This window comes from Alternaria ventricosa, assembly GCF_023758065.1.
Source record: "Alternaria ventricosa strain BMP 2768 chromosome Unknown scaffold_16, whole genome shotgun sequence".
Lineage (NCBI taxonomy): Eukaryota > Fungi > Ascomycota > Dothideomycetes > Pleosporales > Pleosporaceae > Alternaria > Alternaria ventricosa.
This window is the reverse complement of record NW_026055696.1, coordinates 858,761-875,539: the sequence shown is the minus strand read 5'-3', so window position 1 is coordinate 875,539 and position 16,779 is coordinate 858,761. Positions and strand designations below refer to the sequence as shown.

Genomic DNA, 16,779 nt, shown 5'->3' with positions numbered 1-16,779 from the left:
TTTCCTGCGTTTCTTTCTGGTCCATATTTTCTACACGCTGCGACGAATAGCGACATACGATATGATTTAATACGATATCTCAAGAGAGGCGCGCTATGGGGATCGCTGGACAGATACTCAGGCATGTTCTTTTCATTTCTATGCCTTACTCTACTGTGCACTTTGCCTGCGAGCATGTGATTGCTGGTAGGAAGCGGGTGGGCGTGTACAGTATCGCTGTTTTCTCCCTTACATGTTTAATATAGAGAGTTTGTTGTCTTCCGTTCGCGTAACTCGTAACCTCTAGATCTGATCCATGACTCCACCGCCACTCTAATACCCATCTGTAATGTTTCTGTCTACCCCATTCGCCCCCATGTCACGCCTCCATACCTTCCGCGCATCATAACATCATCTAGTCGTATAACAATCATCGTACCTTTCCTTTCCTACTCCCACTTCCCACTCCCGCCCATGACCTTATTCCGCCGTACCTTCTCCAGATGCTCCACACTCTCATACCCATTAATCTTCGCATACAGCACCCTCAACAAGCCACCTACCACCCACATAATCACCCCACTCACAACAAACAGCCCAATCCGCTGATTCGTCGTGAGCATCGCGAAGATGGGATAAGGGTAGAAGCCGTTCTGCAAAAAGCAGATTTCCTAGAAGATGGTGTGTGGTCAGCTGAGTGTACTTGAGCGTTTTGGAGAATGGATAATCTTACGATCCAGATCCAATACGTAAACGCGGTGACGGTGGAGAGAGCGAGGGTGATCATAGGCGCAGACTCATTCATCGGCGTGGTAGGCCATGGCGGCGAAAGCAAAATGTAATCCAGGGCCAAAACAACAGCAGGGACGAGATGGAATCCTATATCGTAGATTGCGGGTGGTAGCGGTATATCCCTATCATCCTCCTGTCAGCAAAAAACAAACGTCACGGGAACAACACCAAATCTCGGAAATCGAGGGTTAAGAAAGAAGACAACATACGGCTGCACCAAAAGCTTCCCATCAATAGCCTTCAACGTCCAGTACAGAATACTTATGGTGGCTTCAATCGGCGCTGCTACGAGCGCGAGGTAGTTTTTTAGTCGGAACAGGTGGTCTGAGAGGGCGACGGCGGGTGGATTTGAGGGCAGCGTGGAAGAGGCGGAGAGGGCGGTTGAGGTGAGGTCTGCGATGAGGCCGAAGAGGAAGGTTAGGGTTGAGAGGGAGAGGCCGATTATGGTTAGGAATTGGAGGTGCCAGCCGAAGGAGGAGTTCTGCGTGTGTTAGACTGACAACGGCATGCAATGACAACATCTTCGGAGACGTTGTAAAATATGCAATGGATATATACATACAAACACATTTGGGTTATCAATTAGGCTGGACTCGTGTTAGCTAGGTGCAAAGTTGGCGGGATGCAAACATACAACTTGAAGGAACTGTAGAAGCTGATGAGACCAGCAACCTATAACGTAGATACTCGTCAACATTTGACCTTGCCAATGCGTTCTCGATATCGATTTCTCTTTTACTTACGTGCAACGCGCCCGAAAATCCCTTGGATGGAGAGTCAAATCGCTGAAGCGGATGCCGCCGGCTCGCCGTGGGCTCGACTTCCCCAGATTTCTTCGTCGAAGCAGCCATGTTGTGCGCCTCAAAAGCAGATAATGTACAAACAAATTAACACCTGAAAATGCTAGAATATGTGGGATATCAGACGGTCGTCTTGCAGAGAAGTTTTGAGGCTGTAGAGAAATGCAATGCCATCAGAAACACAACATGACGTATAGTTTTCTCAAAAAGCTTCACCTGGCACCACAGCGGCGCCAGCCAAGCCAACGTGGGTCCCCCTGCGACTGCCGTTTGAGCCTCGGAAGTTTGCCGCATCGAGATCTGACTCAGCAAGCAGCGCAACCAGCAACCAGCAACACCAGAGGACACTTGATACTTGAGAACACCATCAGCAGTCTGCCATCGAACGTCCAGTGTGTTCACCGACCTCAGACGTTTACTCATCACTCCTACAACACAGGCCTGTTCGTATTTAAACCACATCCCACGTATCATCTGACGTCTAGTGGGTAAACTCCGAGCCTACCCTCGCGGCTAAACCTCGGCGAAAGCGCTGCCGACGGCTCGCCAACAGCAAAGGTACGAATCAGAGCACGATCAGGCCGTCCGTCATGGCAAAACCTCGGCACGCTTACGAGTGCCACTACGGTAGATCTCGAGACGCGCCAATGATGCGCGAATGTGTTCCCCCAATTCTCCACCCGAAAGCGTCTCGAGATGCACCGATGCGGTCGACTATGGTGTGCTTTCCCGGAGAGACGGTCAGGATTCCCGTGTGGGATTGGAGGCGAGCGCGGAGGAGCGGCGTTGGAGGTACTTATATCGAGGGTCGTGCGCGGTGGAGGGGGGATGTGTAGAGCGGTGATACCCTTTTCGTTGCAAGGTGCTTTTTGTTGAGTATATCTGTCACTACGGGCGAATAGACGGTAGCGCGTGGTTCATTCACACGATTGTTGAGTTTTTCTGGGCAATTGCTCCTCTACGACACTGCTGAGAAGATGGGTTCAAAAGTTGAGACTGTCCTCCAGTCTCTGACGCTAGAAGAGAAGATATCGCTTCTTGCTGGGAAGGACTTTTGGGAAACTGTTCCTGTACCTGATAAGGGCGTTCCCGCTATCAAGGTAGGACTTTGCTCTGCAACTTTCGATTTACTGTACAGTGACTGACGCACAGTAGACTAGCGATGGACCGAACGGTGCACGTGGCGAAGTGTTCACAGGAGGAACACGAGCTGCATGTTTCCCTGCTGCAGTATGTTCAGCCGCGACGTGGAATCCTGAGAATGCAAAGCATATAGGCCATGCGTTGGCTGAAGAGACTAAGACGAAGAGTGCGCGAGTACTGTATGTCTGGTGATGTACGACGCGCATATTCACTGCTAACGAAGCCTCAGTCTTGCGCCCACCATGTGCAACCATAGACATCCCCTCGGTGGCCGCAACTTTGAATCCTTCTCCGAAGACCCGTATCTTGCTGGCAAGATGGCCGCCAATGTCGTCAGCGGGCTACAAGAGAAAGGCATCGCAGCGACCATCAAGCACTTTGTAGCCAACGAGCAGGAGACGGATCGCCTGAAGGTCAACGAGATTGTGTCTGAGCGTGCACTGAGGGAAATCTACATGAAGCCTTTCGAAATCACCATCAAGGAAGCGAATCCCCTAGCTGTTATGACATCTTACAACAAAGTCAACGGAACACATGCAGATTCGAACGAGTTCCTCCTCAAGCAAGTCCTGCGTGGTGAATGGGGATGGGAAGGACTTGTCATGAGCGACTGGGGTGGTACCAATTCCACGGCCGACTCGCTGAACGCTGGATTGGACCTAGAGATGCCTGGTCCGACGAGGTGGCGCAGTACCGATGCTGTCCTTGAGGCTGTCAAGAAGGGCCAGGTCACCGAAGCCACCATCACTGAGCGAGCGAGGAACGTTCTGAATCTCATCGAGAAGGTTGGCGCGTTCGAGAACCCGGATATTCCGCCTGAGCAGTCTATCGTCGACCCGAAGCATAGCAAACTTATCCGCGATGTTGCCGGACAGGGTATTACTCTACTAAAGAATGACGGTGTCTTGCCGCTCAGGAAGGAAGAGGTCAAGGGCAAGACGATCGGGCTGTTCGGTCTAGCTAAGGAGGCTCTTATTCACGGTGGCGGAAGTGCTTCGTTGAACGCCCACTACCGCATCACCCCCGAAGAAGGTCTCAAAGCTGCCTACGGAAACGACGTGGAGTTCAAGTTCGCCAAGGGAGCCGCCACGTATCGACTCATCCCACCTCTATCGAAAGGCTGCAAAGATCTTGAGGGGAAAGACGGTTGGAAAATGGAACTCTTCAACCAGGGCAACACCAGTAAACCCATCAAGACAAAGCATGGCTATAAAGAAGCGGCATTTTCTCCTCTGCTCGAACAGAGCGCCAAGGACAGCGAAGTCAGATTTACCACCGTGTTTACTCCCAGCGAATCTGGATCTCACTATCTCGGCTGCTCAGGCATCGGCCCTACAGTCGTTCACGTAAACGGCGAGCTCGTCTACGAGCAAAAGCATAACTCACCAGATGCCATGGGCTTCCTCTTCGGCGGCAACCCCGAAAAAGAGTTTCGCGTCCCATTCACCGCAGGCAAGCCCTGCGAAATCCAGGTCCACTCCAAGCCACCCGCCGGCGACTCAAAAGGAGACATTCTCGCTGGTCTCCCCGGATTCAGACTAGGCTTCATGTACGCCTCCGAGCACGATCTCGACATGGCCGCCGAAGCCAAAGCCCTCGCAGAAGAATGCGACATAGCCATCATCTTCACAGGCCACACCCCCGTCTGGGAAACCGAAGGCCAAGACCAAGTCGGCTTCCACCTGCCTCGCGAAGGCTCCCAAGACAAGCTCGTCGAAACAGTCGCATCCGTGAACCCGCGAACCATCGTCGTAAACTCGACCGGTGTAGCTGTCGCCCTGCCCTGGCTCGACAACGTCTCCGCGCTCATTCAAGCCTGGTTCCCGGGTCAAGAAGCCGGAAACGCAATCGCTGATATCATATCCGGCGCCGTGAACCCTTCTGGCCATTTACCTATCTCGTGGCCTAAACGCATTGAAGACGCGCCTGCGCATGGCCATTTCCCTGGTACGCGGGATGAATCGGGGCAGCTTACTGTCAAGTACGAAGAAGGTGTTTTTGTGGGCTACAGACATTACGATCGTATCGCTGCGGATAAGATCCATTTCCCCTTTGGTTTCGGATTGTCGTACACGACGTTCTCTTTTACTGAGGCGAGCGTTGAGCAGTCTTCACCTGGTCACTTTTCTACGAGCGTTGTGGTCAAGAACACGGGAAGTGTTGCTGGCGCTACGGTGGTCCAGCTGTATGTGGGTAGGAAGGAGAAGGCTGCAGAGCATCCGGTGAAGACTCTTGTGGCTTTCCGGAAAGTGGCTCTTGAGGCTGGTGCGCAGGAGACTGTGCGGTTGGATGTCAAGAATAAGGACTTTGCTTACTTTGATGAGGGGAGGGGGAAGTGGGCGGTGGACCGGGGGCAGTATGAGTTCTTGTTTGGACACAGCGCGGGGGAGATTGAGGGTGTTGTTACGGTGGATGTTGAGGCTGTGAGGGAATTGAAGCTGTAGGGAGGCTTTGATCCATTTGAATTGCTCTGCCGTCTCTGGGACTGCAAGCATAGCGACCAGGTCGGTGCCACAAAGCCTGTACTTTGGTTATAGAACGTACCTAGCACGTTCAACGCATCAATACATGTTCAGCTGGCAACTGGTGCAACCGTCTTCTTCCTGCGATAACGCACCAGCGTATTCTTCATGATCTTGATACTTGTATGCACATGACTCTTTCCTTGTACCTGTCTCTTGTTTACTCTTCACCCTCCACAGGGCGTCGCGGCTCTGTGTCTTTGGCGGCGAACAACTTGCCTTCATGTCTCCAATGAGGACAAACGCTACTTCAAGCATGTTTTCTGATCTTGCAGTCCGATTGCTTGACTGCACATGAACCGTCAGAACCATGGTGAGTTGTCTTCCATACCTACCGAGGTACCTAGGTACTCCGCGACGCAACTGAGGTCACGTGATGGTAATCATAGCATGGCTCCGGCCTAATAACCAGAAAAGATAACTATAAGCGCTCCTACTAGGGAACGCGTTGAAGACTAAACAGAACAAAGGCCATTTCAAGATGGAAAAGGCCATGCCACCCCAAAGACTACCCAAAGAGCGGAAAATGCCGTGAGCGAGTCGTGCACACCGGGTAGACTAACCGCGAGCGAGAAGAAACCGGGAAACGAGGAAAGCTGAGTGTCGAAACCCGATGACAAGGCTCTACACGATTTACCCAAGATACAGTTTTGATGAAGCCTCAAGGGAGGAAGACGTACCTAGGTACACGTGCGTCCCACTAAAACGCACGCTCGGTACAAACAGACCGAGGAAGCAAGTAACTCCAACAAGAGAAGCAACATCACGAACCCCCTGTTCCCCCTTTCTTCTTTCCCACCTCCCTCTTCAGGTGTATGTAGCCATCACCACTACTACCAAGAGGTACCTAGGTTCCAAACATGCACCCATCTTACACACCGCCGAAATCGGAAAGACCGAACACCAAAAAGAAACAACCCACCACTTGACCAAAACGCCGGAGCGTGTCAAATCCCACACCTCAACAGCACCAAAGAGCAATCGCGATCCAGCATAACCGCCATTACTCATCAGCCTGCCACCACGGGTACTAGCGCGAGGCCCGAGCTCAGCCTTCCGCGGACCCTCTCTCTCCCTCTTTCCTTCCCCACTTAAAAATTCGAAAGAGAGTTAAGAGACGTGAGATGTGAGAGGAGAACCGGCACACCGGCGTTTTTGGCCAGCGACAAAGTAACGCACAGACGCTCATGGGCAAAAGTGTGAAATGGCATGCCAGCGGATAACGCGGCATCGAGGTTTGAGTCGATCTAGATTGCGATGCTTGCTGTGTAACTTTGAGGCTTGTGTGTCGTGTGCGAAACAAGGTTGGGTTCTAGAATTGCGCGATGGGGCATGGGTTGTGGGTTTTTTTTTGGCTTGGATTGGTTATAGTGAAGGATGTGCATATGTGACTATTGGGGTGTGGGAAAGTTTGTGCCTTTTCGCACTGTCCTTCTGCATTCTGCGTTTCCGCTTGTTTAGCTGTCATCTGTTGCTCGGGTATAACGGCGTTGCCATATTTGGTCCATGTGTGAGTGTGTGTGGGTGTGCGGAAAGCGTTGGGGCTACTATGGCAAGCTCGGAAGCGATGGATGGGGATGAGGCTTTTCAAAGTTTCGTCCGGAGATGCGCGGGTTGCTGGGCTTGGCTTTGGGTGCGATCCTTGTTCTACGTACCTGGGTGCTCTGCAAAGTGTGATGGGACTACCGAGGGAGCGCATGTTGTTGCTCACTTGAGCATGTGCAAGGACACGTGGAGGTAGCGTAAAGTTTACGTTGCATCATGACGATTCTGGGAGGCATGTTGCAGATGTCTAGCGTCGGTCGTTTTGTACGGACATTGAACCTTGTAGTCATGATGGCGACTTTCCTACCTGAGCATTCGTTGTGGCCAGGGTGTTTTTGCCGACAGACCAGTGGGCTGATCATGATGCTCCTCCCCGGTGTGTCTGTCCAGGAGCCTTTTCATAGGTCGCGGCCAGGTAACCCGCGAGGGTGGGTATCCCTACCCGGAGACACTAGACGCAAATAAGGGCCAGAACAAGAACGAAGAGGTCGAGAACCTCCCTGCGACCCTGCCAGCCCTGAAAGGGCCGATCAAGATAAAGTCAAGTTCTGCATGTACGAAATATGGACAAATTGAAAAGACCATGAGCAGGGGCTGCGGTTCAAGTAACAACCGGGGTTTGCGCGCAAAACACAGGACAAGTCCGAGCGGGATAATGCAGGAGAGTATGTTACATTACGAATGAGAGTGATAAGAATACAGAAATGGATAACTCCGATGAAACTACGGTGACAAGAGAACGATGTGGGAAGGAGAGCATACCCAATTACCCACACGAATCCAAGCACTAGCTTCGTTTCCTTCGTGTTTCTTGATCTCGTCTTGCCTATTAAAAGATCATGTCATCGTCAAGTCTTCGTTCCTCAGTGATAATAGATGGCAGAAGCGAATGAATGCGGAAGAGCTCAATCCAGCGCCCACTGCCCGGCAGTGGAGGGCCCGACAAAATTCTTCCAATTGCAACAAAGAGGCGCATCGTTACCTCTCAAGCTCCAAGTCGTCCTAACCGAGTTCAACGGTAAGCGAACGTCTGGTACATCAATTGCTATGCAATGAGCCCAATTGAGGCCTGACACACGCCTAGAATGTTCGCATCTGGGGCATCATGCCGGTGGCTACACCGGGCGGCATTACCGGTGCGCCAGTAGCCGACGGGCCCATTCGATGAAACATCTGGACCAGGCGCTCTCCAACACTGGGTTCGAGTTCTGTGCCGTCTCTCGCAATCTTGACTTCGCGATTCGCATTCCATGGGTTGCGGAGGCCACGGGTGCGATAAAATGGAAGACGGTTCGTAGAGACCCACTCAATTTTGAAAGGCTTGCCCCAGCTCTGCGGGACGGCTGAGGTGTCGGCTTCAATTTGTTGCGGCGCATCGTCTCTCTCAGTCTTGTCGTCTTTGTCCTGTGCTTCTTCTTCGCCGTCTCCTTCGGGTAGCTCTGCCTCCCAAAAGATTGTGCCGCGCGCAGAGTCGTCAATGATCCTTCCTCGCGGCGCCCATTCCGTTGCTGGAGTTGCGATCGCCTTTGGCACATCCGTCGCGTCTACGATGGCCTCGGGCTTGGGTGCCGAGCCTATGGTGGGAGACCCATCTTCAAGGATTTGTGACGCCATGCGTGCGTAGCCAAAGTACTCGCCCGACTTGTTCGCGGAGAAGATGAGGTAGACATTTTCAGCAGACTATACTCTGTTAGTTAACAGTCTTCAGCGGGGAGAGTATTGTGCGCTCACCTGGAAAGCCTTGTTCAAGACATCTTCGTTATGAGACTGCGTGGCCCAGATCCCGTTCCGAACACTGAGCTCAAGGTCTTGTAGCGTGAGGCTTTTCACGATGAAGTATTTTGTAGCAGTGTCTACAGATGGTTTAACATCTTCAACACTCTTGTGCGATGGCGAGTCAGCTGTGTCTTCTGTGGGAGCATCGGTAATGTTGTCTTGTGTCGGTGTCGCTGCTCGAGAAACATTCTTTTGCTGGCCTATCATGGCTGAAGGTGCCGTGGGTACCCCTGATGCAGGAGCAGAGCTGCGTCGAAGGCGGCAGACTAAACGTACACCGCTGAAGCGTGAGTCGTGGAATCTGTGCATTGCGGCCGTGCAAGATGCTTCTGTGCGGTAGTTGACGAATGCACAGTTGCTCTTCGAAATCAAGAACAGACTTTCAATATCCTTGGTAGCATCGCGGGAGAAGTGGTCCTTCAAAGCGACTATCGTGGTGCCAGGTGGGAGGTTACCGACCCAAAGTGCGTGCCCAGATTGTTTAGGTTTGCGAGGCGGTCCACGAGGTATGGAGCTCACTGGCCCTGGGCGAGGCATGCCTGGAAGGTCATCAGTAGCTGTACGCACCATTTTGCGACGTTAAACATGCACAAGAACAAGTCGCGAACTTTGCTTACCGGAAGACTGCGCGAACTGTACGCCGTATGGAGACATTATTGAGCTTGTGTCGCCCATGTAGTTTCCAGTAGCCATCCGAACACCAGGGAAGCCGCCATCACCATGCAAATAATCCGCAACATGACCTTGCATACCCGGGTTCGTTGAGCTGGCTTTTCTTTCGTACATTTGGTTCTGTGCACCGAACCCAGGATTGAATTGGCCCTGTTGTCCGTATGGCGCCGGATAATACATGTACTGCGACGCTTGCTGATAGTTTTGGTAGGGCGACTGCATTGGCGCCACGCCTGCTAGACGAGGCTGGTTTGTCGGATAGGAAGGATAGGCGTTGTACTGTGAGCCTTGTTGAGACATAAAGTGTTGTTGAGGAAGACCTGTAGCGAATCCAGGGCCATAGGAAGCATGAGCGGGCATGTTACCGGGCATTTGTAGGTTCTGCCCAAGCTGGTATGCCACAGCCGAGGTGGATGCGCCCGATAGGGAGCGTGGTACTTGCGGGTTCATCGGAGTATTGTCGTTTGCGCCGTAGTTGGGCAATGCGCCTATCATTGCGCCCATATTAAGTGGTGAAGTACCATGTTCTTGGGACTGGTAGGTTCCGTTCGCGTGCGTTGATGAGCGATGGTCGGGTCGCAATTGACCTTGGGGTAGACTGCTAAGTTGGGAGTAGAACGGATCGTTGCCGTCGGGAGATTTGAGAGACGTGGGAAACGACGTCGAATTGTTTCCTTCACGTGCGAGACTGGCTGTTGTGTTGTCCATGGTGTGAGACCGTGGACCAGGAGGAAGGTCGCCCATGTGTGGCTCGTAAACGACAGGAAGTGGCACCCACTGTTGGACCCAAACGAAAGCCATGTTAGTCCATGTTACAACTAATACAACGAGTGCTAGAAAAACGAATGTGTAAAGGCCCGACTCAACCAAATTTTCCGAACATAGGAGAATACAACGTACCTAATTCTATATCAACGTATCCTTGAAGGGATGTGGCAAGCCGGAAAGGACGATACCCGAAAGTAAGTCGCTTCGTAGGAGAGACGACGATCAAGGTTTGCCAGTGGGTAAGGGAGGCTGTGAGGTGATCGCATGTAAAAAAAGATGCCGGCAGTAGGAGAAACCGTTTGAGGGAAGATGAACGGCTTCGGTTGATGTACTACCTGGAGAAGGAGCTCGCTTAAGGCGGAACGAAGATGATGGTCAGAATTACACGACCACTAAGACGGCAGAAGCGAGCTCTCAAAGCCTTATGAGGTTGGGGACGGCGCAACGGCAGGGACCGCAATGGGCAAGCGTACGTGCGGCAGATAGTAGGAGCTAGGGTCGCAGAGATGGGCTCATTGACTAGCTTAGTAGAAACGGGAAGGCCGCCAGAGGGTTCTCGCGAGCTTTCTGCTTCACTCGCCGCTGGCCGCAGCTACTAGCACGAGCCTGATTGGCTGTCGGTAGGCTACCCGTGGCTGACAGGATCGATGTGGAGTGACAGGGTCTGAACCGATGCTTTGGAGGCGAAGTGATCACCAAAAGCCCAGCAAGGAGAAGATTGGGTGCCTGAGTCAAGGGAATGTTAGAAAACAAGTGTTGCAGACGTGGTATATCATCGGACGTGGCGAGTGATACCGTTTCTAGAATGCTATGGGCCGATGGCGCTGATCCTAGACTATCTTACCAAAGCTTAGCGGGCCCTTCCTAGCAATCTCTGGTAGGCGGAAATTTAGTGTTTGTTCTGTATACCGAAACGCAAGCTGGTGCTGGCGTCAATTTGTCGAGTGAAAACCTGCATGGAAAGTAGAAGAAAGTATTGGACTACAAAAGTGCTGGGAGACATGGTACCAGGGTATCTACTAGCACCGGCTTGTATATGACAGCATCGCCTAGATCAAGATCATGAAGTAATCCGACGCCGTCCATAGGAACGGGCCCAACATGCATGCGAGTTGGCGGACCAATCGAGGAGGCTGTATGGGTAGTGGAGCAGACGCGACATGCACGAACTGAGCCGCCCAGAAGACTCCGGCCGTCTAGGAAGCAGGGAGAAGCCATGGATGCCGCGTGGACGTGATTAGGGCGTCACGATGATGACCAGGCATGGAGCCAGCGCAGGGAGCTGGCAGGGGACCCGGTAAAAGCATCTTGCGGCATTGTTGAGTGGTGGTAGGCTGGCTCGGCGGTGGTACTCCCCTGGTGACCCTGCGGCGGGAGTGCGTCGAAACGAGGATGGAAGAAAGATGGAGCGGGCAGCTATGGCTGTGGGACCTATACAGGCCTAGCGCCACAGCGCGACAGTGGGCCTCGAGATGACAGCGTTCGCTTCCATGAACGCGAACATGCCGGCGCAAGCCAAAGCTTGACAAGTCTGCACTTGGTTTGGTTCGGCACGCTGCTCGGCAGACGGCTGAAATGAATGGCCCGAAAACCGTTTGCTCAAACATGCAAAGTGGTTCTGGCCTGCGAGTGAGGCCGGTTCGCCACAGTCGGAGTGACCGCTCGACAATAGTGATCTGCCGCCACAGCACAGCCACCACACTTGTTCCCGCGTGGTCATGATCGACACCCGGGCGAGCAATGAATCAAACGTCTGTCTCGTCCGCCGGGGTGCAACAATGACGGTGGCGTTACAAGAATAGATCCGCAGATCATGAGCTTATTCAATTCATCTCAATTGACGTCTGCTCACTTGAAGAGTCGTTGTCTCCAACTTGCTCGGCTGGGTAGCTACGAATGCTGAAATGGGATAGAGCTTCGGCCTAATGCAAGATTGCCATGCTAAGATTGCCATGTTCCGTGCAGCCGATGCATGCACTTCCGGTCGCAAGCAGCATGGGAAATGTTAAGCCTTCGCGATACTGCCCACATTACTGCAGTGGCGCTGGTAGCATCCGTTGCAGGGTCCAGCACAGATCCATCACCATCGAATCAGCGCCGGTCGCAAACGCGGACGTTGGCACTACCGTACATGGAGCCTCTTCGTATTCAAGAACCCGGCTGGAACCTTGCGGGGCTCCAAGTGCGTGGTCCATAGCAGCTCTGTCGCGAGTACACGTCCGACACAGGCGGTAGGTCCGAATAACGTCGTCCCCGTGGCCACTCGTTACGCATTGCATCGCGTAACATGCAGCAACGAAGCGACTGAGGCTGTGAAGGATGATCTTTCGATAATGGATCCCCTGTGTCAAGAAATCTTGTACCGATAAGCTGCCTAGGGCACATGTACCTCGCCCCTGGCGATCCGTCATCACCCCACATCTCGGGTCTTGCACGTGGTCGGTAAAGCTGGACCCTTGCGACGCAAAAATCAATTGCTCCGTCATGAATAGTCTAAGAACAGCTGACACGGCTTGTAAACACAAATCACAGCTAGCTTACGGAGATACACACGTTACTGCAGGGTCATGCATACGATCGCGATCTCTATATTCGCGAGCCCTGCTCGGCGACGCAATCTCGAAACTATGTGGTGCCATTTTGCCACCCAAAGTACATTTCCGTAGCCAGTGTCGGCGCAAAAAGGTCAGCTTCAGGGGATATGCACACATGCACCTACGTTTCAGAGCGCTGGAAAATGCAAAGTGCACATCGGCTGCCCCGAGATACTGATGCTCATGCTCACAGCGCATAGATGTGCTGCCCGCGCAGTCGACCTAAACCGCACACCTCTAATGCACGTCTCGGAACAAAAGCCAATGAGGGTATAAACCACGGAACCCAATCGGATGTCCCTCCAATAGCAAAAGCCCAGTGACATATCAAACGCTTGCACTTGGCCAATTCCCTGTCTGCGCACAGCCTGTGGTTCGCGCTATTCAAGTGAAGCAGTAGCGTGGGGCTGGCTCAGCATATTTGTCAACCCTCCAACAACTAATGAATATCCAGCGAAAGCTTCAACGGGCTACAAATTCGCTGAGAAACTCTTCGATGTATTGGAAGTAGCGCGGTTCTGCGACGGTGTCGTTGTGACTTCCGTTGGGTAGCTCCTTCCAGACTTTTGGCGCTTTGCAGACGTCGAACAACTTGGTCATATGCGAAGGTCTGTCAAACAGTTAGCAAACAGATCCCTGCCGGAAACTCAGCGTTTGTGAGTATATGCGCTTACGGAATGATTTCATCCTTGAGACCGCTGAGGAACAAGATGGGTATCTTCGAGATCTTGGGAAGTGTCTCTTCAGTCGGCCATATCTGGTGGCAGAGCGGAGTGAGGAAGCGAGCGGGAGGGAAGGCACTACACGATGTTAGTGATGGTATGTACAGCCGATTGAAGGTACCCACGTCGGTATGAGTTTCTTGATCGAAGTAAAGGTGTTCTCCAGGATGATGCCGGAGATGTCACCTTCTCTCTGGTTACGAGCAGCCAACCCGACAGCAACTGCACCGCCGATACTCTGACCGTAGACAACAATCTTGGTATCCCGAAGTTCGTGTCTCTGCCGGATGTAATCCAAGCCAGTCTGAGCATCGATCATGAGCCCCTTTTCGTTGGGGTTGCCAGAGGACAGACCATAGCCCCGATATTGCAACATCAATACATTACATCGGAGTTCGTTTTCGAGTATCTTTGCAATGGGAAGTCGGTAGCCGATGTTGCCAGCGTTGCCGTGGAACATGAGGACCGTTACGTTGCGCGCATGCTGTTTGTTGGCTCGAATGAAGAAGGCGCTCAGAGATTCGCCATCGGGTGTGGGGATAAACAGCTCCTCATAGTCGGTTATGGCGAACTGGGAAGGTCTGGGGACGTTTGTTCGGGCGTCAGGAGGGAAGGCTCGGGGATATATGATCTCACTGCCAGAGTTAGCCAAACCCAAAACGGGCATTGCAAGGATGACGTACTTTTGTTTGAAGTAGAGGAGGCCACTGAGCAGCGCGGCGACACCAGAGGACGCTAGAATCGGCACTTTCAAGTAGGAGATGAAGGTGTCGAGAGCCGAAGCCATGCTCCCTGGTCGCACTTCGGGATCGGTGGGGCGTAGGATTGATCTGGGTTCAGGGGCCGAGCGACTTCGTGGGAACAGCTGCCTAGGTGAGGGAGAGCGAGAAGGAATAGAAGACTCGACCATTCGGAGCGACAGTCGCGATAAGGCAGTTGAGGTTCCAGCGCGCAATTGCCTGAACGCGAGCCCTCGAGGGTGTCGCATGGTGCAGCCGGCCACTAAGACCAGTAGCGTAATGCCAAGGAATATCAGCCGCGTAGAGTCGAGCTGCCTGCACCACCACTATAGCAACAACCCACCCCACAGCTTCTCTCGCCCGCCCCATACGCCGCTCCAACCTATCGTCCCCCCGAACCCTCTTTCTGCCTACTCGACCAGCTCACTTCGCAATGATGATGTCAACGGGCATGTTGGGAGAAGGTACATTCGCCGCTACAAACAAGTCGCCTACGGAAGCTCACACCGCGCAGATGGCATTCACGTCGACATGAACCACCTCAAGAAGGGAGAGGTCAAGTAAGATACAACACTTTCTAGAGCGCTGCAAGATTACTAACAGCCATTGTAGCCTCGGAACATCCATGTTTGTCTTTCCCGAACCGCTGCCTCTCAGTTTCTGACAGTACCCAGCATGGCCATCAACTTCAAGGACGGTGTCATATTAGCCGCCGACAGCAGAACAACGACCGGAGCCTACATTGCGAACCGAGTCACCGACAAGCTCACACAAGTCCACGACACCATCTGGTGTTGCAGATCTGGATCGGCAGCAGACACACAGGCTGTCGCGGACATTGTTCAATACCACCTCGGCATGTACGGTACCACCAACGACGAGCCACCTACGACGCAGACGGCGGCAGCCATCTTCCAAGAACTGTGCTACTCCAACAAGGACCAACTCTCGTGAGTAAGCCACGGCTGCGCAACCATCAGTTACTGACGTATATGCAGCGCTGGACTCATCATTGCCGGATGGGACCACCGACACGGCGGCCAAGTATACTCTATCCCTCTCGGAGGCTCCCTGCACAAGCAATCATACGCGATTGGTGGCTCGGGTTCGACGTACATCTACGGATACTGCGATGCAAACTGGAAGGAGAACATGAGCGAGGAGGAAGGCATCAAGTTCGTCAAGGGCGCGCTCTCAGAAGCCATCAAGTGGGACGGCAGCTCGGGCGGTGTGATTCGCATGGTGGTGCTCACAGGCAAGGGTGCGCAGAGGCATCTATATCTGCCAGACCAGAACTACGAGGGGCCAGGCAAGCAGTAGGACTCGTCATGACCATGTATGATATAGTACGACATGATGATGATACCTGAATGAGCTGTATGAAATCAAAGAGAGCAAGTTGGCTAGCATCATCTACACAGGAACTTGGGCCACGGGCGTGGGATGGGACCGCAGCCACGGGCCAATCAACTGTCAGCATTGCCCCATTCGTCACCGGCCTTTTCTTGGCTCCTCGCCCTCTGGTTCTGTGCAGCATTTTACGTGGCGCGACGTGCCGAGGTGGCAGAATTATCATCTTGTGTTTATCTAGTTGGATGCATCGAGTGCTGAAACGGCTCTTGGTGGCTGCACAGTGTCGTCACATGCGTCTGGGACTGTGCAGGTGAATTGCGGCCAGGGTCTCGTTGATCTCGCCAGTCGTTGGTCTGTGACGTCCGATCCCCACGCCTTTCTCCAACAACACCTCATCACTCACCACGCTGGGCCCCGACTCGGCGCGCATCTTGCCCTTCACCCTGACACGACGCGTGCCGTCCAATTTGCTTTGGGTACGGCAGAGTAGAGCAGGCTCGCACGCGGTATCTGCGCCTCTTTAAGCTGCGTCCACGTTCGGGCTCTCTACGATAAGGCTCAACAACACGACCGACGCCTCTCACCGATCCACTGCGCCTTCGAACCACGCTCTTTGGTGCACCCAGCACAGCCCTTGTGTCGCGCCTGCCTCCAGTTCAAGACTATCGTGAACCCCAGACATCTGCACAGCCTGGTTTCGCGCGGAATGACTTCGCTTCTGGTGAGCGACTTCGGTGGGAACCACTTTCACACCAACATGTTTGGCGGCGGCAGTACGCACCAGACGCAAGAGTCTCCTGCCGGCCATCACACGCCTGTACGCCCGTCGCCGTCTTCGAGCGCCAATGCGCCGCGGCCAGTAGCTTCGTCTGCTGATGTTCCCATGGCGGATTCGGGAGCCCCGCAGTCGAGCTCAACACCAAGCCAGCGGTCGCAGCACCACAACAGCTCAGAGCCAAACTCTACCGCACCCGCTGCTGACCAAGCAGTACCGACACCACCCAGTCCGACTTTCCGCCCCCGCTCACAGCAGCCGACGCCTTCGGGCACTGACCCCGCCGTCGCAAACACGCGAACCGTTCCCCAGCCTTCTCCAGCACAGTCCCTACGATCGCCGGAAGCTTCTCCTACGCGCATCAAAGTCAAGAGTCTGTCACACATCCAGAGTTTTGCCATCGATGAGTCCAGTCCCTTCTCTCAGTCGCGCTCGCTCGCACGGCGGCAGCGACGAGACCCTGCAGAGGTTGGGCCTCAATACGAGATCAGCGAGATGCCTGTTTCGGACATCATCGAAATGGTTGCCGGACTCTTGACCAAAATCACAACAACCAACGATCGCCAGCATGATCATCTACACCGCCAAATCCCACCAT

General features: G+C 53.4%; 4 protein-coding genes across 4 annotated transcripts; 2 read left to right on the top strand and 2 right to left on the bottom strand.

Moving 5' to 3' along the window:
- Positions 1-2,956: 2,956 nt before the first annotated feature.
- On the top strand, positions 2,957-5,158 carry J4E93_008451 (uncharacterized protein; the record flags this gene model as incomplete). The annotated part of the gene is made up of 1 exon (XM_049346350.1): positions 2,957-5,158. One exon carries the CDS (start codon positions 2,957-2,959, stop codon positions 5,156-5,158), a length of 2,202 nt encoding a protein of 733 aa, XP_049196751.1.
- A 2,703-nt stretch (positions 5,159-7,861) lies between these two features.
- Positions 7,862-8,373, bottom strand: J4E93_008450 (uncharacterized protein; the record flags this gene model as incomplete). Its single annotated transcript, XM_049346349.1, is given in 2 exon segments — positions 7,862-8,355; positions 8,370-8,373. 2 exon segments carry the CDS (start codon positions 8,371-8,373, stop codon positions 7,862-7,864), a joined length of 498 nt encoding a protein of 165 aa, XP_049196750.1.
- Positions 8,374-13,053: 4,680 nt separating this feature from the next.
- Positions 13,054-14,223, bottom strand: J4E93_008449 (uncharacterized protein; the record flags this gene model as incomplete). Its single annotated transcript, XM_049346348.1, has 4 exons — positions 13,054-13,201; positions 13,266-13,391; positions 13,439-13,948; positions 13,997-14,223. The coding sequence occupies 4 exons, from the start codon at positions 14,221-14,223 to the stop codon at positions 13,054-13,056; spliced, it is 1,011 nt and encodes a 336-aa protein (XP_049196749.1).
- Positions 14,224-14,728: 505 nt separating this feature from the next.
- Positions 14,729-15,373, top strand: PRE3 (Proteasome subunit beta type-1; the record flags this gene model as incomplete). Its single annotated transcript, XM_049346347.1, has 2 exons — positions 14,729-15,003; positions 15,052-15,373. The coding sequence occupies 2 exons, from the start codon at positions 14,729-14,731 to the stop codon at positions 15,371-15,373; spliced, it is 597 nt and encodes a 198-aa protein (XP_049196748.1).
- Positions 15,374-16,779: the final 1,406 nt, after the last annotated feature.